This window comes from Amia ocellicauda, chromosome 18 (genome assembly GCF_036373705.1).
Source record: "Amia ocellicauda isolate fAmiCal2 chromosome 18, fAmiCal2.hap1, whole genome shotgun sequence".
Lineage (NCBI taxonomy): Eukaryota > Metazoa > Chordata > Actinopteri > Amiiformes > Amiidae > Amia > Amia ocellicauda.
Genome location: NC_089867.1, coordinates 4,081,691 through 4,107,355, shown reverse-complemented (window position 1 = coordinate 4,107,355; position 25,665 = coordinate 4,081,691). Strand labels below are relative to the sequence as shown.

General features: G+C 36.2%; 2 protein-coding genes across 3 annotated transcripts in view; one reads left to right on the top strand and one right to left on the bottom strand.

Moving 5' to 3' along the window:
• The window catches only part of dpys (dihydropyrimidinase), a 35,188-nt gene extending 25,232 nt beyond the window's left edge, over positions 1-9,956 (top strand). Inside the window, exons 7-10 of one of the 2 annotated variants that reach the window (XM_066690986.1) lie at positions 2,091-2,233; positions 6,066-6,273; positions 8,486-8,609; positions 9,499-9,956. In XM_066690986.1, coding sequence (XP_066547083.1) covers positions 2,091-2,233; positions 6,066-6,273; positions 8,486-8,609; positions 9,499-9,587 — 564 coding nt within the window. In that variant the 3' untranslated portion in view covers positions 9,588-9,956. Of the gene's footprint in view, positions 1-2,090; positions 2,234-6,065; positions 6,274-8,485; positions 8,629-9,498 lie in introns of both variants that reach the window. The other variant, XM_066690987.1, reaches the window with a different exon arrangement.
• A 7,056-nt stretch (positions 9,957-17,012) lies between these two features.
• On the bottom strand, positions 17,013-22,546 carry dcstamp (dendrocyte expressed seven transmembrane protein). The gene is made up of 4 exons (XM_066691207.1): positions 22,486-22,546; positions 18,667-19,719; positions 18,056-18,385; positions 17,013-17,791 (listed from the first exon to the last, which is right to left on the bottom strand). Exons 2-4 carry the CDS (start codon positions 19,699-19,701, stop codon positions 17,729-17,731), a joined length of 1,428 nt encoding a protein of 475 aa, XP_066547304.1. The 5' UTR covers positions 19,702-19,719; positions 22,486-22,546; the 3' UTR covers positions 17,013-17,728.
• Positions 22,547-25,665: the final 3,119 nt, after the last annotated feature.

The following is a 25,665-nucleotide window of genomic DNA, read 5'->3' as shown; positions in this document are numbered from 1 at the left end:
CTTCCCCAATAACCCCTCTAACTCCACAAACACCCTCTTCCACCCACCCTTCCCTACCCATCCAAGACTGTCCGTGGCCAAGAGACAGACAGCCAGACAAACAACCAACAGAGTAAACAAACAATTAAATCAACAGGTGGACAATTTTACAGACAAACAGACAGACGGACCGATGACACGTCGACAAGCTAAGATATAAACATACAATTGTGCGCATATAGGAGATCAGTTGGGATGTATCACTCATGTCCAAACATAATAAAGAAAGAAAAAAAAGATACATAAAAAAAAAAAATAATAATAATAATAATAATAATAATAAATAAAACAGACTGTTTGGGGTTGTGTGTGTGTGTGTGTGTGTGTGTGTGTGTGTGTGTGTGTATAATTTACGCAGCTACAAATCCATTTCTGCCACCCTAAAATAAGGATCTCTGTTCAGGAGATTTCCAATGACACAATCTAACAAACTTTCCAGCATTGCTTTTGTAATTACTCTAATACATTGTTTTCAATTAATCAGGCGGATATGAGTTTGGCTGCTCTGTGGGTTAATTCAATTGGTTCTTATCACTGGAGTCAGACCTCGTTCATTAGCAAAATGATTTTGATGATCTTAACTTTGATTCTCGTAGACATAAATCTGCAGGACAGGACCAGCACAGTTTTTGACAGTCTCTGTAATACAGTCCAATTTAATTGATTTTACAGTATATTTGAATGTAACAGCTGTCAGTAAAGTCACGTTTTACTGTGGTTATCAAGGGGCAGCATTTATTGAGAAAAGGAGAAAAAGAAAACTGTGAAGAAGTGCAACATAAATCCAGAGAGGTTTGCTGTACTGTAAAAAGTGCTATTTTCAGCTCAATGAAAAGAGATGTATTTTTTTTTTTGTAGTTAAAATACATATATTTTTTTATTTTAATCAGACAGCTAGTAGTCTCCATGTTAGATATTCACTTCAACTGTGGTTATAACATAATCTCAGAATCCTTAAAAATTATTTCTAGTTAAATTTGAAAAATGTACCCGTGTCATGAATCAGAGAAAAGTGAATGATCAATCTTAATACAACAAATGACAGACAACAGCTGCTGATTGACCTATTTATAAGTAGGAAGAACTCGTATCTTTGACTGATCAGAGGATGTGTCAAGAGGAGTTGAGAAATGTATATACTTTTTTTGAAGGCATTTATTGCTCAATGATTGTGATGATTTCAAGTTAGCCAATCACTTATGGCCTAGATCAGGGGTGGCTAACCCTGGTCCTGGAGAGCTGCAATCCTGCAGGATTTCCAGGTCTCTCAAAATTACCAATTAATGGATACCTTGAACACAGGGACATTTTGCCTAATTAACCCACAATTGGTTCAATTAAGCAGTTAACAATCTGGATAGAATAAAAGCGGCTCTCCAAGACCTGTGGCTCTCCAAGACCAGGGTTAACCACCCCTGGCCTAGATTCAGTTGTGGTTCAAAGCCTGCTGATTTTTGTTCCAAATTATCTCTTAATTACTTAATTTACCTTTTTAAATTGTGTAAAAAAATCGTCGGTTCTTTATAGAATTCTATACTTAACATAAAACCCCTACTGTTTAACATAATGAAAAGGCTCTGATTTAGGAAATTATTAGTTCAATTAAAGGTTCAGTTAATTAATTGAATGCTTGGTTAGAACAAAAACCAGCAGGACAGGGGCTCCTCCAGGACCAGGTCTGGGAACCCCTGATATAAAGGATATTTCTGCACATGAGCAGTTTACTCACTCAAGTAACTTTTAAGTATATTTAAAATAATATAGATATAAAGAAAAAAAATTTTTTTGTGTTTTTTTGCTGCTCTTTTTAGAGCAACACAATTGTGCATGTACAACACTGATTTAAATGAAACCAGATTATGTCAAAAATAAATGCTTCCTGTTGCTGATATTTTTAAATACTTTACTAGGTTGAAAGGTATATTTTAAAATGCTCTGATATTATAGGAAGCCTGACATTTAGCATAGTAATCCTATGGCAAAATGTAATCACACTTAATTTGAAAGATATTGAAACTGTCAGTATTTTGTGTTTAATTTCTTTTCCTCAGCATTCTGGAAAAATGGATGAAAATCGATTTGTAGCTGTCACCAGCAGCAATGCAGCGAAAATTTTTAACCTTTATCCCAAGAAGGGAAGAATTGCCAAAGGCTGTGATGCTGATATTGTTGTGTGGGACCCCAGTGCCACCAGGTAAGACGTGCAATTTTTCTGTCACGCGGTCAGTTTTAATGACAATATGCAGTCCTAGGCAACATTTTGCTGAGTATTGTGAAAATCCGAACTTGAGGTTTTCAGTAAAATTACAAAGTGTGTATCTACTATTCAGTGAGTTTCTTTAGCCTGGGGTATAAAAAGTATTTTTCTTAGAGGAAACTTTAAACCTTAAACCTTAAAAAGCCCTGATGAGCGTGCAGTACACACATCAACTCTGGTTTGTTTAGTGATGTAAAAATATATGTTTGTAGTGAATGATTGGGAAGTTTGGTGAGAAAATGATTGTGTGAAGCTAATTATTTTATTATAGGATATTGATCCACTGTCTCCTCCACTTCTTATTTTCTTCATTTTATTTTTCATTATTTATTTCTGTTTTGGAAGCTTTATTAACCTACTTATACTACCAAATAACTTACAGTATATAAATAACCAGTCTGTTAGCTAACTTGTTTCATACTGGGACACCTAAGGTTCGAATTATTTCCACCAGGCACTACCAAAATACAATTAAATTAAACAAAAGAATGACACTTTCATGTTTTTAAAATTGGCCAGATACAGAGGTTTAGTTGGCATGAGTAAGGTCACCAGGTTATATTTTGCTTTAAATGGGCCCTAGGGATGCTGTAAAACATTTGAATTAAATACACAGTGACACTGAGTGATTTACATATACATATATTTCATATATTTCATATGCAATTACAAAGAAAACAGAAAACATTCAAAGTCCTCTAAGGCCACAGACAGAAACAATGTAAAACAATGAACACAATGGCTTTGCTTTGTGTCTTTTCCTTTTCTTTATTTGTAGAAAAATGGTGAATCGGAAACATTATTTAAATAGTAAACAGTAGAGGGTGCCCATGCTTTAAATAATATCCCACTATAAGCTTTTTCCCAATTAAAGAAAAGCAAGAGACACATGGTCTTTTTTAATAATTTTAGCTGAATAGTTCTTTCTTAATAAATGAAACCTGCAATTATTAATAATAAAGTAAGGCGGCGACTTACAAAAAGGCTTTGAAAGAACAGTATTTTCTCAGGGTTATGGTCTCCATTTAGTATATGACTATAGTTTGATGTCATTTTCTGTCACAGTCTCAACTGTAAAGAAAAATAAACCAAACATACTATTTTATTCAGCATGAGATTAAAAGAAACATGGCTTTGGTGTTATAGTTATCATTTTACTTTAAAATAATAATGTATACCATTACCAGTAGTGAAATCATTTGATCTGTGTTTATCACCATTAACCTGCTACTAAGAGAAATATCCACCTACAATATACTACATACAATTGCCCATACAAGTGGGGGAAAAATGCTTTTGTATCATCCTTACCCCTGTTTCATAGCCTCAACTGACATATCATATTCCCAAACTCTAGACAGAAACAGTATGCTGTGACATTCAATTATGGCATATTCATCAGCTATTTTCCACATGTGTAGACACATGCACACAGACCTGTTCAAGCAAACTGGGATTATTATTTAAATATAATGATGGCTTGCAAAGACCCAGCATAGGCTCTCAGTGTGCTTGAAGCTAAAATATTAGATTTATGTAATACAGGCCGTGCTGCTTATTTTGCTATTGAATCTGGGGTAGGTCCCTGAAGGCAAATGAGAAACTGCTGATGTATGCACAGCAGAGAGAGCGAAACCCAGCAAATTCAAAGCAAATCAAGTTAACGTTAATATGATTTGAGTTCTTGTATAAGCATGGTTTATAGCTGTGCCATTAAAATATTTTTTTTTGCAATCTCTATGTATGCTCTGACAACGATGACTGTTCATTTTCATTATTACGCCACACCTAATCTCGTTGTCGGTGTCTGTATCTTACAGTTGGAAATCTACGACAGGATTTTGTGGTTGTTGTTGTTATTGTGATTTCGCCACAATATACATGGTGCTGATTGCCCCTTTAATTAAAATTACATTAATAAATACATTGACTAATATTTTTCATTTTAATCTTAAAGGGTTGGTGTATATATATATATATATTATACTTCCTTCTGATATTGTTTTTATTGCAGTTGTTTAAAGCATTACAACTGGAATGAATTGCACAATTCACTTGAAAAGGTCCTTTACAAAACACAATAGGCGAATGAAGCATATTTACATGAAAAAAACTGCATTCATTAGGTGCCATACCAGATTTTTGCTTATGCATATGATTTATATCTATATTTTATGAATACAAAATGCAGCATTAGATTAATGTTACGTGCTGTGTTCAACTCTTATAAATATTCACCTTTGTTTTTGTTTCATAATCCTGAGGTTCTCATGGTGCATTGTTGCTGAGCAAGGTATTGTTTTATTCTATGTGTGGAATTAAACAATAGATTATATGGAATGCAATACTTTAGCGCCTTTCTGAAGAATTGCTGCGTTGGTCTTTAGGAATTTAAATATACTCTCGACCACATCAAACTTGCAACACTCAGTGAGCCATTGATTTGCGCGAGGCATTTAATAAGACTTACTTGTAACAGTCATTTGGTTCGAAAACAATAGCAAATCATGAAATTAAATCCATAACCCTGGCATAGTTGAGAGGACATCAAAAATTATTATTGATCCTCAGGAGGGACAAGGTTTTCGGTGATTTCAGCAATTTACTGGAAAATGTCAAACTATAACACTTTGCGTTACACAAATACATATATAAATGATTACATTTTCAACATTATTGTGGGCATTAAAATGCTCTATCACATAATCATATACTGTCTTATGGTTATCTTATAAGATAATCGTATATATTATAAGAAGTTTGATCTTCGTTTGCTTTTACACTGGATTTTCTTTGTTTAATTTAAGTTAAATGCTATGTTCTCCTATTCCCATTTGCACCTGGAAAGTCTCTGTGTTTCTGGAGGAATATAAACAGGCATATTTTGCTGGGGTGTAGAATATGAAGAACTGTGGAATGTAGAAAATGTAATCTCTGACTATTAGTGTTTCTTATTCTGTCAGTCTGGATAATAGCCATAACATAAGCACAGTATGATTTAGAGCAAACAATAACATGCATAAGTGGGTGGTTATGAGACCATTATGACCATTAAAGGACCCAGCTTCATTGAGTTCAAGCAAAGGAAACTCATATCTTAGCATGGCTTTGCTATTTTTTTAAATATCCAGTTTTATATATTGTTTGTAATTAGTTGGACATCTATATTAAAAATCACAATTTTTACATGTTCACCTTTTCTTCCTTCTCTCTGCGTCTCGATGTTCTTATAACACGAACATGTGTGTGATTAATCTTACAATGTACATATGTATGCCAGATACAACTTCCTTCCACCACTACAGTCAAAAATCCCTTAAAACTGGCCATATATTTCTTGGGTATGGCTTTGAACAGATTACCTTCAAAGCACCTTAAGAGGCCTGCAAAAAAATCAAAACAGAATGAGCCTTATTTGAAACTAGCAGATAATAAGTCAGGTGAAAATATACATACCCTTCAAACAGAGTCACTGGTGTTGATGTACCAGGCTACTTATTTTACCCTGGCTTTTATACTGTAGTGAATTTGACCAAGTTAGCAGCTACATTTATCATAAAATAACATACTATTTAAAGCTCCAAAGTCAATGGCAGCATTAGCATACTGTTATGTTAAAAAAGACACACACATTTCCAGTTTATTTGGGACAGTTTTATGTTAAGGTATTTTCATTTTTTTCCATTCAAAATAATACTGGGACAAGACATTCCAGCTACCAAGATGGATCGAAATGGAGTGTGCATCTATGAATTGTTTCTATTCGCAGGACAATTTCAGCAAAAACCCACCACCAGGCTGTGGACCACAACATCTTTGAAGGCATGTTGTGTCATGGAGTGCCTGTGGTGACAATCTCCCGGGGGAAGGTGGTCTATGAGGATGGAGTCTTGCAGGTCGTTCCTGGGGAGGGGAGGTTCATTCCCCGCAGACCTTTTTCTGACTATGTATATAGACGCGTGAACCAAAGAGATCAGGTGAGAAGCCAGGCATCCTTATTGTGACCTTACCAGGGATCCTGTGAGTTCACGTTCACATCCTGGCAAGAGCAGGAGGTATGAATGTTGGTGAGATGGATGGAACAGAGATCAAGGGTGACACCAAGGCTCTTATAGGTGGGAAGTGGATATAGAGAGGTAAAGATGGACAAGTAAGAAGAAGAATGGATTAAAAGTGTGTCAAAAAGAAAAACATTGAGTTTGACGTGAAAGTGGTGAAGGGGTGAAGGGACGAAAAGGGTTGAAAAGGGTGCAACCAGGAGTGAAGGGATAATAAAGGAACTGAACCATCTCAGTTTAGAAGTGGCAGGAAATGCACTGGAAGGGGGATAGACAGCACAAGTCACGGATGTAGGCAAAAATAAAGGTTCCAGCCCAGATTTGTAGGGGGCAACAGTTTAGGGGTTTGGATGAAGAAACAGAGTGATAGATACTCCATGAAACCTGAAAACATATGTGGGAGAGACAGGGAGAGAACCATGCAGGCGCAGGGCTTGGCATCCCAAAATCCAGAGTGAGAAGAGGAGTGGAAAATGATTTCCACAGCAATCAAGAGGAATTAGACAATCTGAGAGTGAGTCACTGTGAGCGGAGAGCCGAGGCAGGAAAACAGAGTAGAGCATTTTCCACAGATAGTGCAATGAGGAAGGTCAAGCACTGGCAATTAACAGCTTCCTCAGGCATTTTAGAGAGTAAAGGAAGTGAAATGATGATGGTAATTATGGGGAAAGGAAGGAACTGAATTAGGCCCATGAGAATTGGGGGTGATATCAAGGGAAACAAACAGAATGGAAGTCCAAGACCAATATCTTTCCTAGTAGGCTTTTTAAGTACACCTTCCCCTTTAATTAATTTGCACTAGTTCTGCCTTTTTTCCCATCCTAAATCTGACCTTCATAGAAGCACACACACCTGCAACATGTGCTCATGGGACGATTCCAAGTCAACACTGCAACCAATGAGAAAAGTGCCTTAAACATTAAGCTTATCTTCAGCGGCAGTTTTTTTTTTGCTGTGTAGACTGATATGGATCCAGCTATGTGCTATTTTTTTGTGGATGATCAACGGTGCAACTGAGTGAAAGTAATTTCCCCTATTATGTAATGTACATACGTGTGGAAGCCACGCAAGCATTAATAGCTGAGTAAATTAGTGAATGTCAACAAATCAGCATACAGTGTCTGTGACTCAGATTAACAGAACCTGAGTGATTGGTATCGTACTGAAAACATTGCCTTCATCGAACAGTGAACCAAATGGCAGGTAATCTCATCTTCCAATTGGTGAATTTGTAACTGGCTCATCCCTATTATGAGATGTATATGATGGAGTAAAACAAGTGGGAAGTTAGGAGAAAAGATGGGAAATGACGGTTGGGCCTGGAGAGTTGAATGATAAAGGAAGAACAGGGTGCAGAATGAGAAAAAGAAGGAGATGTGAAAGGAAGAGATGAAGCTCAACATGGACATGAGCAGGAGGTCTAGGGGGAAGAATTTGAAGAAGGTAGTGTGGGGGTGCAGTTCCACAGCCTGGCCCTCAAATTTGGAGGATTAGATAGCAGGAGAGGCAAATAACCAAAGTCCAGAACATTTAAGAAGGGGGTCAAGTGAAAGCACGGGAGGTGGTACAGGCAACAAGGACAAGAGAAACATTTTGAAGTGGAAAGTTATAGGAGAAGTGATGTATGGAGAGGACAAGTTATAACAAAATGGACCATAAATCAGATCAATTTAAGTAGAGGATCCATTGAAATGTATTGTCTGAAGAACAATTATCATCAGTTATGCTTTTTGTCCGGTTCTTCTACATCAAAACTCAAAAGCAGAATATGGCATATTATGTAGGCTTTAAATAAAAGACTCTTAACATATTATTGACTAATTTATATGTTTAATGTAAATTGTCACATTTCTGACTAAAACGTTTAGACTGACCAAAAAAACTACCTGTCATTTTCTCAGTAACAGCCTGCTCCTAGTATATTTAGTGGAATTTGAATCACTAAACCCATATGGTTTAATCAGCCCAGTTGTGTTTTATACATGATACACAATGTTCTTTTTATTTGAATGGTTTGTGGTCAGAGATCTCTCTTTAAAGGATTGACTGTTTCCCAATGCAATACTGCTGTGCTTCACTGCTGTTTTTGTAATATTGAATACATAAATGTATGTTCCTGAATGCAATTCAGGTGGGGAAACCCAGCGCTGTGGAGAGGCAGCCTTATCAAGGAGAGGTTATTACAGTGTCTTCACAGAACGGGACTCCAAGGCATGCAGGAAGAGATTTGCACCAATCCACGTTCACACTTGCAGGTAACCTGTGAAGCGCAAGGTTGGTACAACCTCTCGGTGCAAAAACCTTTCTACAGTTGTCCTTGCGCTGCGACCCCAAACCAGTGATGACATGCACTTCCCTGTCTATATGCCAGAAATAGTCTATTTGCACTGCTGTTGCAGCAAGATTGTGTAACCCATGTGTGAATTTCAGCTTTAGAGAGATCGCAAAATAACATTTGTTTAGAGAGTGATTGGTCAGAATCTACTAGAGATTGAAACCAATAATTTATTGTGACACTTATTTACCGTGCCTACAGTGTCAGTTTACAAAGCAATCATTTCCTATTCTATGATATATGTATGAATTCAGTAATTTAGTGTTGTTCAATTGAATATTTAAATCTGTTTGTTTTTTAATATTGATTTAATTTACATACATTTAATATTCAGACCTACAATAGTAAACCATACACAATCATAGAATCATAGAAGAAATATATTCTTCGCAACATATTCGTAGGTTTGTCCCACCCAATATTGAGAGAGCGTGAATAATTTGCATAGTTGTTATAGTTGTTATTTACAAGATGTACGGGTGAAATCAAATACCCCTCCCCAACTCGGTGGACTCGAAATGCCCCCCAGTTCTGGAACGAAACCTACATCCCTGCATAGCAGATGTGTAAGCAGATACATATGAGGACTCAATAACAGCAGAGTTTACCAGCCTCAGCTATATTATGAGACACTATTATGAGCGATTTGAAACAAAAAAGTGTAGGAAATGCATCAGGACATTTTAGATTTAATGAATCTCTCCTTCACTTCATTAACTGAAATGAGTTGCTTTGTGGAGCATTAACAATGTAACTAAAAGGTCACTAAAGGTCACTTCACAGTGTATTTTTGTTTATTTCCTTCCCAGGTGACGCGGTGAGCAGTGGCTCCAGCCTCCCCCATCCATCGAAGCGCGTGTTGGCCCCTCCTGGTGGGAAGTCCAGCATTGTTTTCTGAATGACTAGGGAACCAGGTCATAGCTGAAAATCACACAAATAGTGATGTTTTTAAGATTTGCGTAATATGATCTGTAAGATGAGCCATTGTTAATTAGCTGGAATTTAGATTCAACTAATTTCATAAGCTTAATTCTTTATTGAAATATTGTATTATGTTTAGGTAATAATCCATACAAAGTTGCCAAAGATAACTGTACAGTGTAGTCTGTACACAAATCTGTGCAGGGATCGCACAAAAGCAGTCATTAACAGCATTCATCAGTGTGCCTGCCTATGAAGCAAAACTGATAAATGAGAGGATAAATGAAAATGTATAACTGTGAAAATAGATATCAGATCCCATATTAAAAATATGTCTGTGAAACTATCAGATCTATTGTACAACTTGTTTTTTGCTCAAGAGCTGTCTGTTACATCCGGATTTCCAAGCCTTCTGTGACTAGTCAGTATTGCAAAAATGGACAGGGATTACAAAACTGCTCTATAGCCCCCAAAAGTGAGCCTTATTTGGTTTAGTAGACCTGCACTGGTGATAAAAGAAGAACTGTATGGTTCACTTTGGAAAATACAGACTGGTGGTATGATATTGTCATGCTTCAGGGAGGAATTTAATCACAGCACTAAAAATAGGAATCTGTCATCAAAATGAATGTTTGAGGGAAGTAGGAGAACAAAAGTGTTGTAATAATTTGATTTGTTAATGTTTTTATTATCATCTCTTCATTATATTGAGGACTATTAGAGTTACCTGAGTCATTAGAACACCATGACGAGGCAGTCTGAAACCACTCTGAATCTACCTTTAAAGGCAGTTATGGGGCCAGCAGTAGTTTGCAATGTATATACCACTAGCGGAATCATGTGCAGGCAGAGAGAGAGAGTGTGTGAGTGTAGTCTGTCAAACAATAGTCTTTATAAAATAACAACACTCAACATATGGCATTTTAGTGCTATACATTTGAAACAGGAGCTGACAGTGTGCGGTTAGTTCATGAGATGTTTTTTCTCTTTGCGTGAGGATAATAATAAAAGTCGATGGATGGCAAATGACAGATAAACATGAAGTCCCCAAAGTGTCAAGGAGAAATCTGGTGCTGAATCTTAAAAGTAAAACATCTACTAAGGTATAAAGGAACCAGACAAACCAGCAGAATGATGGTATAGTTATATTCATATACCATCTGTACTTCATTTTAAAGTTTTATTAAGCAGCTTAGGGTATATGCTCAGGTGAAGTAATGTCTCAAGTATTTTGTGATGGCCTTTGGTTTAATTCAAATATTCAACTAAATAGCACAAACCGTTCTGTATAGGTTAAAGTAGTATTATTCTATATATTAATACAAATTTGATAAGCAAATGGAACACAGCATTGTGTCTATTATTCTGTGATGCTTGTGTTGTTGTTGATTCCGAAAACAGGAACAGATTTTGCTATTTCTGGATTGCATCAGAGTTCAGGAAAACAACCGAAAACCCAGTCATTTGTTCCCTACAAAGGATGTTGAAGTGGGATTTTGGCCCCTAAGCCCTTTCAGATTTAATGTAAGTTAATCAACATGTTATGGGTCAACAGAAGACTCCTGAGTCACAGTCAACCCACTCATCTCCACACAATGTGGATGAACATGTATTTTATTTACGGATCTCTGTTGAACACTCACTGTCAGTTGGAAAAGTGAAACAGTGCCTCAAATTAACCCTTAGGAATAACAACAAAAAATACCTGCAAAGGCAAACTATTAAACACACGACTGATCCACCACTAGAAATCAGTCTTAGATCTGTGATAAATATGTCCTTTTTACATATGCCATGCATGTATTTTATAGGGAGGTATATTTTGTAATTGTATTCCCAAAAACAATGTTTACAGAGTTGTCATTGTACTGGTGGCTGAAATGTATTTGAAATATATTGTTACTATGGTGACTTCCGTCATCTGGCCTGTTGTGTTCAAAGCCCATGCAGTACATCTTGCCTATGAGATTAAATCACTCAATAACTCAATCAGTCTTTATTTGATGCAGCCCCCTCAATATATTGTTTGCAAGATGCTTCACAACTACCCCAAAACAATACCTTTATGATAAGTATAGAACAACAATAAAAAAGTAATCATACCTGAATAACTAATAATACAAATATTTAATATAGCATGAATGCACATGCAATATAAAACAAGGTAAACATTTTATTAATATGTCAAACATCAAAACTTGAAGATTAATTGATATATTTTGGGATGTGGTTTCAATATTTTCAAATGTTCTCTTTGAATAAAGAAACTGTTTCCCTCTTCGTTTCTCTGTGCAAAAAGTGCAATTTGAAAGTCACTGTAAACCTACATAAACCTAATCCTCTTCTGAATGTAGGCCTTGTTATGTTCTGAACAAAGCTAATTAATTAACAGCCCAAACTCAATACAATGGTCAATTCATTGCTTATGTTTGTGTCATTAGTGTAATAACCTTTTGCTGAGTGGTGTTGTAGTTCATATTTCACAGAAGTGGTTTACTCTTCACCTCAGAGTATGTGCTGTTTTAATTTCCCCCAATTACTAATGGCTTCACTTACTTGTCACATAGAAGTTATGTATTCATTTTATTATTATTAGTAGTAGTAGTAGTAGTAGTAGTAGTAGTAGTAGTAGTAGTAGTAGTAGTAGTAGTAGTAGTAGAAGTAGTAATTAATGAATGTATTTATGCACATTGCTTCAGTAGTCTTCAAAGAGAGGTTTATCATAGTTGCCAGAGCAATGTATTGTATATGAAAACTCAGAGGGTCAAACTAGGCCATGACTAAACACAATCATCCTCACAGCCCAAGGCACTTTGCTACTGTCAGTATGTATGTATTCCACTTCTGTTTTCAAAGTATCCTGCGTCTTATTTTTCAAATTATATAAGATGTCATGTTGTAATTTGTTCCTCTTTCCAAGATCTACATCCTTTCAAACTACCAAGAACAAGAGAGATTTATATTAAACCATCTTTGTCATTTTCCTCTAAAGTGTCCGGAAGATCAGTTCATGCAGATTGTATTGTTTATGTCTTCCATAATTTCCATATTAAACAAGCAATAATTGAACAATTGCAGACAAATTAACACTGTCTGTAAGAAGCTCATAATGACCTCGCATTTCCTTCTGTCAGCATAAAAAAAATACAAATACTTAGAATTTTATTTTTGTCAACACAGTAAATCTGCAAATGTGTCACAGCAGAACAAAAATGATAAGCGGCGCTCTGTGGGGGAGTTTGACATTTTCTAATGGCCCTATCTCATACAGCCTTGACAAAGTGTAATTTCATTACCTGATTTGACTGCTGCTCTGCATAGCATTACTGTACTTATTGAAAAATGATGCTATCTGAAATGCACACTGCTCCTCTTGCAATAGCTGTATAAATTAAAATTGATCTCATTTACTGTACCTATTCCTGTATGCTTCCTTATTACAGATGGCTTCTGTTCTGCTTGAGAAATATCCCTTGTGCAGCAGATAGATACTTATCCAAGTGTTAAAGTGCCTGCATTGCATTTTTTTCTCTCTCTCTCTAAGTGAATGTGTTTTACGCAAGTGTATGCAGACTTGAATAACCGTGTAAAATTAAACCTCAAGATTGCTTTACAATTGCTTTATTCCCTTATATCTGCACTTTGCAATATTACTATATATGTGTGTGTGTAAAATTTATTTATATATATATATATATATATATATATATATATATATATATATATTACCTAGAGGTTAAAAAAAGACACAGAATACCATATATGAAATGGGAAGCTTTGCAGACGTGACCTGGATGAGAGACACTAAATTGGAACAAGTGGAAAAATCTTAGGGAGGCCTTCATCCCTGCAGATTAAAGGAGACATTCATTTAAAATCAATGTTTGCATTAAAACAAAAAGGGGAAAATATGATGATGATGATGATGGTTATTATTATTTGTTTCTAATGTATAATCAGATAAAGTGCTAACTCTGAATATGGATCTACAGCTCAGGGTTAAAGTGTTAATGATTACATTAAACTATTAAGGGTTTAAATATTAAAAGTCGTTTTCAAACATAATATTGCATGATCAGAAGATGTGTATTGTTTAGATTTTGTGACAACTAAAGGAACAACTCAAACTGTATTTTTCCCAAATAAGAAGGTGTTTAGAAACAACTTCAACATTTTATAATTAGTACATTACTGATAAGAAATACTCATAACACAATACATTGTGTTTTTGCTCATGAAATGTCATTTGAACCCTTTGCAATTACTAACTTGTTTAGGTTCATGATCACAGATGAACAGTCTATTATTATGAACTCTCTACAGTAGCCCTTCAGATATGTGAAGGCAGTTCTTTTTCATTGCACCTTGCAATCAATCATATCAGTAATCTTCTAGTGAGATCAGGCTTGTACTTTCACTGTTGCCAACATCTGAATATTCTCAGAGGTCTCTCTGTTAAAAGCTGGCACAGGTTAATGAATAACAAATTACCATGTGTGCCCCAGGTTTGGTGTAATTACAATACTGGAGATAGATTGGGACAGAGCATTACCTCTCTTCAGTGAAGAATTCTGATCAAATGGCCAAGAACATACACATTAATTACACCTATCAACATTCTGTAAATCCCCCAAAGTGGTGTGTTTGCATATGTCAGTCTACCTCACTGCCAGTTTTATTGTCTTGTGACTTCCACATGCCACACCATATGCTAAACCTGTTGGAATTGCTGCAAGCTTTTCTCAGTCTGGAAGAGACCAGGTATTTGAAGACATCACACACTTGATAATAAATGTTATTCCTAAACTGCAAAAAAATTGTCATATTTGGTTAAAACATGGTTTCAGAGGGGGTTTCAGAAGTTATTCATATGAATAGTACACTTTATTTAGCAAGTAGCATATACATAAAATTAGCAATTGGGATAACGAACAACATGTTTTTTAAGGAAACGGGCCCTACTGCATAATGGAGGATGGCAACCAACCTTTAGTTGTTAAACTTATTTTCATTATTCACCAAAACTAATTTGTTTCCCCTGATAAAATGTCTGCTGTATCAATAGGGTAGAGTTTAAATATTTAATGCATTGAGATGAGTTGAGGAGGCTATTTGGCCCTCATTGCTCGTTTTATTTGTTATACCTAATTGATACCAGATCTTGAAGCAAGGATTCAGTTTAGTTCCAGTAGGATGGATGCAGTCTTTTGCTGTTGCTGCATCTTTGGCCAAAATTGCATTGTGTTTTACCGTGTATGTGGTTCTTTGCATGGAAAGGTGATAGATTTAATATTGCTGTTCTAACTTAATGGGAAATAGTGTATGTAGCTATGATACCTCATCTTCTGAAAGCAGCAGCAAAATGAGTAAAGATTGATCAGGGGACATTTTGTTAATCATTACAATTTTTATATATAGGGCATTGCAGTACCAAATAATAATTATAATTATAATAATAATAATAATACAATATATATATATATATATATATATATATATATAAATCAATGTAATTGTCAAGTAGTTAGGCTTTTATCAGGTATAATAAAACCCAATTCCAATGTTAATCTATTGTATTTGAGAACTGTACACTGCTTATCAAATTGTTGAATTTAACTGCCCACTTTTGCATGTGGGCAAATTCAACATCAAAAGTAAAAGTTTGTCATTTTCAGGCGCAATAGTGCTTGCAAAGTTTGGAAATACAGTGTATGCATATATAGTGGACATGTTGATCAAGAAGAAACATCTAATGCAGAAATGCAAAGTGCTTAGCCGTAACAAATCAAACTCATAAACAGTGTGTACTCCTTGTCTGTAAGTAGGGGCATAGGACAGGTAACAAAACACAAAAGAACCCATCTGTACAAAAATATCTGGACACGGAGTGAACTCTACTGTAGTCAGGTTTATTGTCACAATTCTGCTGAACTCCACAGAGACATTTTATTTTCAGACCATAAAAAATAAAGCTCAATGTGCTTGTTTGAGATAACATGAACTAAACTCTCAGATCCGGCTAAAAAGCCAAAAGTGTTTATGCATCACTTGAAAACACAAATACAAACATGCAAATAAAATAATCTTATGGCCGTGGTGGAGCATGTGTGATTAGTACAATAAAACCTAAAAAGATTTAACATTAACAAGCTGTCTTAAACTATCTTAAGGATAAATAAGCAGGGCCTTGAACCTGTTGGTAGTTGTTGCTGGTGGCATTGCTTTAGTCATTTGATTGGTATGTTTTGTATTTCTTATTTGTGTTGTAGTACAAGTAGGTGCGTATAAGTAAAGTATATGTGAGTTTTCTGTTCAATTCTATCATTTTAGTAACTTTTAACATTTAGATGTATGACTTTCATCACAATCATGGTTACTGTAAATACGCCAAAGGAGAGCTCTTCAGTATTTCAGGATGTGATGTTTCAACACTTACAACTTATACCAGAAAAGACTACATCTAAAGAGCATGGGATTTGTTGTCCCTGGGTAATAATTATGTTCACTTAAAAGTTACTAAATGATAGAATTGAACTGAAAAATTGCTTATAGAGTCTTGCTAACACATCAGTACATAATAGCCAATCCTTTTACGGACTACAATAGTTCCCCATTAAGTGATTAGTAGGGCCTTAGTGTTAAACCTTGAGCAAGGCAGTTCTAGTTGTTATTTATTAATACCTTTAATAGTTTATGATTTTAGAATTTGTGTAGAACATTATGGTGTTTTGGCAAGGAGAATCTTAATACTTAAGCATAAAAATGGTCACATCTTGTAACAAATGTGGTGTATATTGGTTTGCTTGTATTTTGTAACTATGTTGAAACCATTTAACTTAGAAAACTACCCTCTCTTTAGAATAAATAGAAGAGGATTTTTTGGGAACCCAGCTGTACTAAAACTATCTGTAGAAATACTCTATCTGGCTGCTGCTAAAATTGGTTGTTTTTGTAGGGAAAGTATGACAATGATGATCCAAAGTATGATCCATAGATGTTGATCCTTTTATGAGAGAATGGGAGAAAATAAATATATATTTCCATCCCCCAATGACTGTTCTGTGGCCTTCAGATATGCTGTGTTGCTCATGTATCTCAATAAGTGAAAGTCTCAGATGGGATATATCACCTATTCACGATTCTCCCCTAGTGATGGAGCTTAACTGGGAAGTTATGTTGGAAGTGCTACCTGCTAATGTAATGGTTGTGTGACAGCAACAGTGCCACAGACTGTACAGAGAAGGTACTTCAGTATCTAGTCTTTCCCTTCCCATAGGAAAATACATAATCATCCAGTTCATCATAGGAATAGGGAAAACAATGATTTGTGTTCCACTAAATTGCAAGGTAGAGGACTGTCCCCTTGTGAAGAAGCTACGGAAGAATGGGACAAATACAGAGATTAAATTCTTCACTCATTTTATTGCTGTTATTTCAGGAGTGAGGTTACAAATCATACCATAGAATGTCTCACAAGAAAGCAGAAATAAACAGCGCCCACACAGAAAGCAGCAATGTTTTGTACGTACGTTGACATCAATCACAACTTTGTCTGTGACTGTGATAGAGTCACACACCAAAGTGTACAAAAATAGCAACATTTTCTGGAAAAACTAAAATAAAACAAATCTGTGAACCTGTAACATGCATACATGTTTTTTGTTTTTTGTTAAAGAAATTGCAGATCTGAATAATAAAAACTATTAAAAAATCAAAAGTTGAATTGATTGGGTGTTATCAGCTCACCCAACTGATTAATGGTTGAAATACAAGATTCAGCTGTTTTTATGGTATGTTTGTATAGAATATGCTCTGAACCGATCATCTCACACACTTCGTACATATACATTGACTTGCTCATTCTTATAAAGAAAGTAATAGTGTGTAATAATAACCCTCATTTATACATAAGTGGGGTAATCTGTGTGCCTCACGGGGTTACCTATACTTCTAAACTGTCATTTAAAACCCAAAACAACCCCATAACACATACACTCATTTTGCAGAGCAAAGTTACTCTGCAGAATAGCGTTTGATAACAATCGCACATGCCTGCTATTTGTATGGCAGTAGTCCTCCAGTGCACCAGCCCTCCTGCTGGTAAAGCATAGGAAACTATCAGGTTAAGAATATGCTGTCATCCCCTTTATTCCGGAAGAATATTGGAAACCAAAAACTTTTCTGTGAAGACAAAAGGAAAATTTGGGGAGACGGCACAGTTAAAACGCATTGAGACATGGAGGTTTCAGCTTCTTTGGCCTATCAAACATGTTCTACAGGGATGGATTGCAGTTATGAGTTGGAAATTCATTTTCAATAGCTACTGTGGCACAGTATACAGCACAACAGGCTTCCTGTGGAACGAGGCATTAGTGAACAAAGTCTTTCAGTGTAAGCCACGTTAACCAATACATACATGTAGCATACATGCATGTCACTAGTTACCTTTTTCGCTAATTCCATCACCGATTTCTGCAGGACTTTGACCTTCTTGCATCTCTTCTGGAGAATTTTTGCATGCAAATGCTCGATGCGCTCTTCCTCATTGTCTGGATAGAACAGTGACAAGGCCAGAACTTTCAGCTGCATCAGCTTGGCGGACAGGACCCCAAGCACTATCAGAATGATAACAATTATCGCCAGTGGGCCCACCGAATTATAGATTAAGAGCTGAGGTCTAGGAATACAGTGTTTTTCAAACAGTGGAATCGAGTAGGAAAAATCCTCTTCTGTTCTTGAGCTCCCCGTCTGTATATTAAGAAAAAGGCCTGTATGCTGCATAATAGGGGAAGGTAACATAAAGCATTAGTTCTAACAATATTTAAAGAGTTAAATCAAGGAAGAAATATAATTACAAATTATTAATTTTATCAGAAAGGAGAGATGTAGGTTGCTACTGGCCTTCAGCTACTTTGCATAAGTTAATGTATTCTAGGACCAATATGGAATTAAAAGAACATAATCATGTAATTATTGTTTATTATTATTATTATATTAAACCATATTAAAAATAAAATTGTGTTGTGACCAACATGATCACCCTACATCATACTTACTGCAATGGACATTTTTAAAGGTACCTCAATTGGTTTTATATCCTCCAGGTATTCACCAATTGTCAAAATGAGATAGTAGAGTAGAGAATCGACTCCAATGAAGAAAGCCCAAGTGGAAACATGGGTTATAATTGGAATGATGAAAATCCCCATGACTCTCCCCTCTTTAGCAGTTATCCCAGCCGAGGGGATGGTGATGTAGCGTTTGCGTTCCTTCTTTGTGAGAGGAAGAACGTGTGGCTTTCCACTGGCTCTTTGTTTCTCATCAAAGAGGACAAACCGCTGCGTGATGAACGTGTTCTCATATTTCTTATCGTAGTTGTATCTTCTCAGGAAAATAACTGTGGAAATCAGGACCAGAATGACACCCAAGGCAGGCAGCACCTTCTGACTTATGGAAGAAACTGTGTTCAGTACTTCAGCCATGGCTTGAGCAGTGGCGTTCAGCTTGTGCTCAGCCTCAATCAGTTTTTCCTTCAGGTTACCATCAGACACAGAGGCATTGACAATTAAATTCGACTCAAATTTGATGCCCAGTATATCACCAAAACCCTTGAGATTGTCAGCCACCCATTGCAGAAGCTTTCTGTACTGTTCAAGGGGAGTGAAATTGATAGAAATCTTCCTGCTTTCCAAGTTGCAGATCATACTCCTAGCCAGACCCTGGAGATTGTTGAAAGTGTTTTTCACATTCTGGTAAATGACCACGCTTGTCCCAGCTGTGATGAGCAAGTTTCGACCTTGCTTCATGAAACAGGAAATAAAAAACAGCGTACTGAAACAACGGACCCGTTTGAAAAAAAATAAAATTCCAATCAGCAGCATAGCAAGTACATTAGCAATGCTTGAAGACACTACAATGTCATAGCTCAGGGAACAATACAGGCCTACAAACAGTAGGGAGCCAAAAATGAGGCCGAGTGTAAAACATGTGAGAAAGAGAATAAGGTTGTTTCTCCAGCCAGGCCTGTTAGTGGATGTGTACAAGTCCACTATTATAGCCCAGGCTTGCCCTATTGTTGTTATCACAGGCATCTTGTTGATGACAGCGTTCTGAAAGAGAAAAAGCCCAGAAAAAGAAAGTGGTTCATCATTCAGACTCATAATTGTTTAATTGTTGACCATGTTGTTGGTAGGCTAAGAACACTGATCATTGCAAAAACTTGTTGGCACAACCCAAACCAAAACAGGTGAACATGAAAAGCAAAAAAGCAAAATATAAAAATAAATGTTGAAGCAAACATCTGTGACACCTCGGGGCTCATTTTTGTTTTTTAAATTGAATCTGTAAAAAAGACTGAGAGTCAGAATTCTGATGGTCCACATGCCCTGACAAAGGTGAGGAAACATTGACAAATGTTGCATTGTCCCAACAACCTCTTTTGAAAAGGTATCATTGGAAGTTAATTCCATATTTTCATGACCCAGAGAGTGTTCCTATCAATGGTAGTGTGGAAACAACTGACAGTGCAGAAGACCTAGGGCCGGATTAAATCAAAACTTTGACCCACTCGTTAATAGAAAATTACAGAATTGTATGCGGCTTCATTTTCAGTAAGATGACACTTTCTTCTAATCATAAATGTAACCGCTATGATGTACAGGTTTGTAGTTTGCTTTTAGCGGGTGGGACAAAGATTTGATTAAATCTGGCCCCTAATTATTTTCATGAAAATATAAAAGCAGAAAATTTTGGTGGAGAGGGGGACTAAGAAAGAGGGACGAAGAAGAATAGATGGAACCAGCAGCCTATAGAAAGAATAGAAAGCAAGCAGGCGAAGCTAGACTGATTACAGCTGAGACTTCATTGATTTGAGAACAAGCTGATTAAATACCACTTACCCATTTTTCTGCTTTGGTCACAGAAGCCAAATCTAGGCTTAAAACACATGTATTTTATACTTGATTTTTGTGTGTATCTTAAATATACTGTATAGTTATCAGTGTTGCTGTATTTTCCCATTTTACAAATCATTTAATATTTTATGTTAATTGTTTTTGAGGTTCTTGATTTAGGGCCGGATTAAATCAAAACTTTGACGCACCCGCTAATAGCAAACTACAAACCTGTACATCATAGCGGTTACATTTATGATTAGAAGAAAGTGTCATCTTACTGAAAATGAAGCCACAACTGAGTACAGTTCTGTCATTTTCTATTAGTGGGTGGGTCAAAGTTTTGATTTAATCCCAGCCTTAATATGGACAGGCTTTACATAAATAGAACTATTATGATCATTATTATGATGATAGTTTAGAATCCATACAGATTTAATGGGGGCGTTGTCTGAAAATTTTCTAGCATTTTATTTGTCTTGATAAAATGAGATTAGGGATATTACATAGCACCTTTTTACATAGGTGTTAGGGAGTACTTAATTTGGTATTTATCTCAATAGTTCTGTCATATATTTATTCTTTGTAAATGTAAATAATTGTGTATTTACCTTTTATTTTTATTTTTTACCTACAACATTTTAAAAAGCTTTATTTTATCTTATTATAGTTTGTATGTTTACCATCGATTTACAGAATAAACCTGCAGTTCCTATATGATTTATAACAGGTCCGTTTATATAAATACAAATGGATATTTATGCTTAACTACTAGAAGCTATCAACGTTTTTCTGCACTGATAAAACCTGTTGGACTGTGGTCAAAGGACCCCCAAATAATAATAAACACATGCTGAGAATAACTTTCTTGTTTTTTGTCTCCCCCAGTGAGCCAGTTTCAGCCACACAACATTGTTTAACTCCAAGGTCTGGTGGTAAACTTACGTAAGATGGAAGAGAAGCCAAAGCTAATGCTGTGCAGAGTGTCACAGCAGAAGCATGACTCATCCTTCCTCTTGTAATATAACACTCAAGGAAAAGCGGAAGTCCGTTGGCAGATCATTATTTCAGTTTTCTGACAGATACAAGACTCAGAGAGGCAAGCTGACCTCTTACAATACAACCGAAACACAATAAAAAGGCTCTAGTAACTATTTTCAATTTGCTGTTGTGCAAGAGCATAATAATTGGACTGGCCAGGATAGGTGAGGGTTTTGCGTTTTAAAATACAGACAAGCAGGGTGCAGGAGCAAAATGAGGTAAAGGACCCTCTCTTACATCTCCTTTAATGTTGACACAAATGTGTTTATGGTACTTTATGTTAAGTATATATAACGCAACTGCATCACTGTCGGATTGTGGAGGGGTCTGTATATTATAAAAGTCCAAATTGGACACTACATGTACACTATGTTGCATTTTCATAAATGTAACATCCAAACACCTTCTTTTAATACTGGTAGTGGTAACAATAATATTGTTGGTAAAAATGGTAAAAGAAATTGTAAAAATACATTTTATAATACAATATGCAAAAAGACATGTTTGGAAAAGTGAATAGAACATGGATCCATCTTTTACAATTTGATGCACATAATAATAATTAAGAATATTAAGTAGTAGTAGTAACAGTAGTAGCACTAATAAATCTGTATATTTATCTTCATGATTCCATTATTTTTCCATTTTGAAATTGCTTTAAATAAATACATAAATAAATGAATACATAAAATAAAATATATGTATTTATTTATTGATTGATTATTGTAATCCAGCTCAACATTCTAAGAGATTAAGACCCAATCAAGACCTTATTTTCTTCAGCTGTACAGTACAACTAAGTTGATGATCCTTACTTTCAGTCAAGTGAGAATAGCAGTTTAGTAATAACAATATACATACGTTCATATAACATACATACATACAACATAAATACACAAAGCAGCAGCAGCCCAACATTCAAGACATACCAAATCAACGTACCTGATATTCCGGCTTAAGTATCTCGGGGGGAATTAATGACTGATAGCTGTGAGTTCTTCTCTTTGTTTTGCAGATTCATTGAACCACTATCTCCACCCCCTCCTGCAATATGTTGAAAAAGTGTCACCATGCCAAAAAACGCCTGACCAATCACAATACAAGCATTTGTTTGTTGCAAAAGCAATCCATAATTCATATAGTCTCTACACCCATATCAGACAAATATTGTCCATATTGTTCAGATTCTGATATATTTTCCTTGTTCCCTTACATAAAACCATCTTATTTAAATGTTTTTCAACTTGAATGTGGATTTTGTGTTGAATACAGCCAGTTACACTTTGATATGACACAATTTACACTGAGAAGTAAAGATGATTAATGAAACACAGGAAATATGATGCTGCAACAACCAAGTGTTATATGGAAATTGCTTGAGGTTGTGATCAATTATGATCAAAATTGTTTTTAAATGGTCCATTACTGGAAACCTTACAGACCCTGTGCACATGTCAATCACTGGATTGTGTATTACACATGAGAGTTGTCTTGCGTAAGGGGGATCTCTGTTGTTTTGCGAACCACACATTGTGTCTACACATGACCGATTTATTCCACATGGGAGATATGCACATTATTTGAATCTTATTGCGACACAATTGATGTCTTACCTGCAGTGAAAAAAGTGCATTCGAAGAAGACGGTGGTGTTCTTGTGGACTTTAACAGACAAATGTTGAGTGGCACAACGCTGCGATGGTGATGGATGGCTTAATGGAGACACAAGCTGAAATATTATGATGAAAGGAATCTATAATATATGGTGAAACAGCTCAAATGGCATCTGCAGTAGCATCAATCCTGAGATGAATAGTTTCATTAAAGTGTTTTGGTGGAGATGCCAAATCAATCAAAGGAATAGAATAAAAGCCACAAAGCCAACTATACAGTTGCTCCTATAACGCAAAATAGATGTACAATTCTTCAATTGTCTTTCTGTTACGATTGGCCAAGGACCAAAAGGAGGGATTTGCAGAATTAGCAGTTTATATTAAGTTAAGATTCAACAGAAATGTAGGTAAACTAAATGTATGACTGAGCAGGAAGGTAACAGCTAAAGTGTGACTCTTGTATTCTGTAGGAAATATCTTTAACTTTATTTGTTACTTCCTTGTAAAATGACAGAGGTGTCCACAGTATGAAAACTGTCTGTGTGGCCCTTTTGCTGATCTTCATGTATTTCCTGTGGAGACAGATGGTTCTCAGTAATGATAGCGAATTCCCAAAGTAGTATTTCTGTTTTACAAATAAAGGAAGGACTATGAATAAATTACTCATGAAATTATTCATTTGCTACACAGATAGTTTTAACTGACTTTACGAATCTGGTCAGTAATCATTGTACAAAATCCACAGGTCAGTTAGAAACACTGTACAATAATGGGAAGCAATTCTTAATTCTTAATTGTTAATCTTCTGAATAACATATGACTTCATGATCCACTTCCACTGAGTTCTGATGTGGATCACGTGTATAAGCCCTAACACCAAACCTCCCCTAGTTACACATGTGATTAAGAGCAGAACTCAGATGACTGTGCATAAGCTTTTCCCATATTATTCCTGTGGTTTTCCTATATCAGTTGTCAGCAGCTACTTCAATATGATTCACATGTAACTCACCACTCTCTGCACTATGATGACATCCCCTGTGAAGCTGGAAAGAAAAGGCCAATCTGTAAGAGATTCTAAGCATTCTGATTATGTTGATGCCTTATGTTTGTTCAATGTGAATGAACTGATTTACAACTAAACTGTGTCTGCTATTCTTCAATTAGCAATTTCAAAATCAGTTTTAAAAGCCCTCTTTATGTTTGCCAAACCAAGTAACATAATTGTATACAGATTTTACAACCACGTATTGACTGCTTACATTCTATCAAGTTATATATAATGGTAGTATAAAGTATGTACAGATGGGTGACAAATGAAAGGAAAAACCTGAATAAATGAGTGGAGGAACAAAATGAATGCAGAGGCCTCCAAACAGGTGTACTGCATGATACAATTAAGCAATTAACATCATATCATGCTCTGTGGCATGTATAAAAATGCTGAGCAGGCCCAGTTGCCCTCAATTTTGGGTCAAGATGGCAAGAGGAAAGGATCTAAGTGACTTTGAAAGAGGGGTCATTATTGGCACACAAATGGCAGGAGCTTCAGTCACACAGACGCCCAACTGGCTAGTGTTCTCCACAAGTGGACAAGTGCATGTGTGGCGACACCAAGAGAACGGTACAGGCCTGACTGCTGGACCCCTACAGTGCGGGGGTCCAGAGGCTCTGTTATGCTGTGGGGGGCATTTTCAAGGCATGGTTTGGGTCCACTTGTCCCCTTAGAGGGATGGGTCACTGCAAATAGTGTTTTGATGATGATGGTGGAGAGCGCTGTCTAACATGTCGGTCCAAAATCTCCCATAGGTGTTCAATTGGGTTGAGATCTGGTGACTGCGAAGGCCATAGCATATGATTCACATCATTTTCATACTCATCGAACCATTCAGTGAGCCCTCGAGCCTTGTGGATGGGGGCATTGTCATCTTGGAAGAGACCACTCCCATCAGGATAGAAATGTTTCACCATAGGATTAAAGTGATCACTCAGAAGGACTTTGTAACGACAGGGCTCGAGGGCTCACTGAATGGTTCGACGAGTATGAAAATGATGTGAATCATATGCTATGGCCTTCGCAGTCACCAGATCTCAACCCAATTGAACACCTATGGGAGATTTTGGACCGACATGTTAGACAGCGCTCTCCACCATCATCATCAAAACACCAAATGAGAGAATATATTTTGGAAGAATGTTGTTCATCCCTCCAGTAGAGTCCAAAGACTCGTAGAATCTGTGCCAAGAGCATTGAAGCTGTTCTGGCAGTTCGTGGTGGCCCAACACCTTACTGAGACACTTTATGTTGGTTTCTCCTATAATTTGTCACCCGTCTGTACATACAATTGCAGTTTTGTATTCTTAGCCATGATTAATTAATTCAGTATTGGTACTTAGGATCTCAGATCCCTTCTGGTTTGCATTCAAACTCTGCCCTCAATTAGTTAGCTCAACCAAATAAAAATGAACTAATAATTTACTTAATTATACATTTCTGGCTGAGCAGCCAG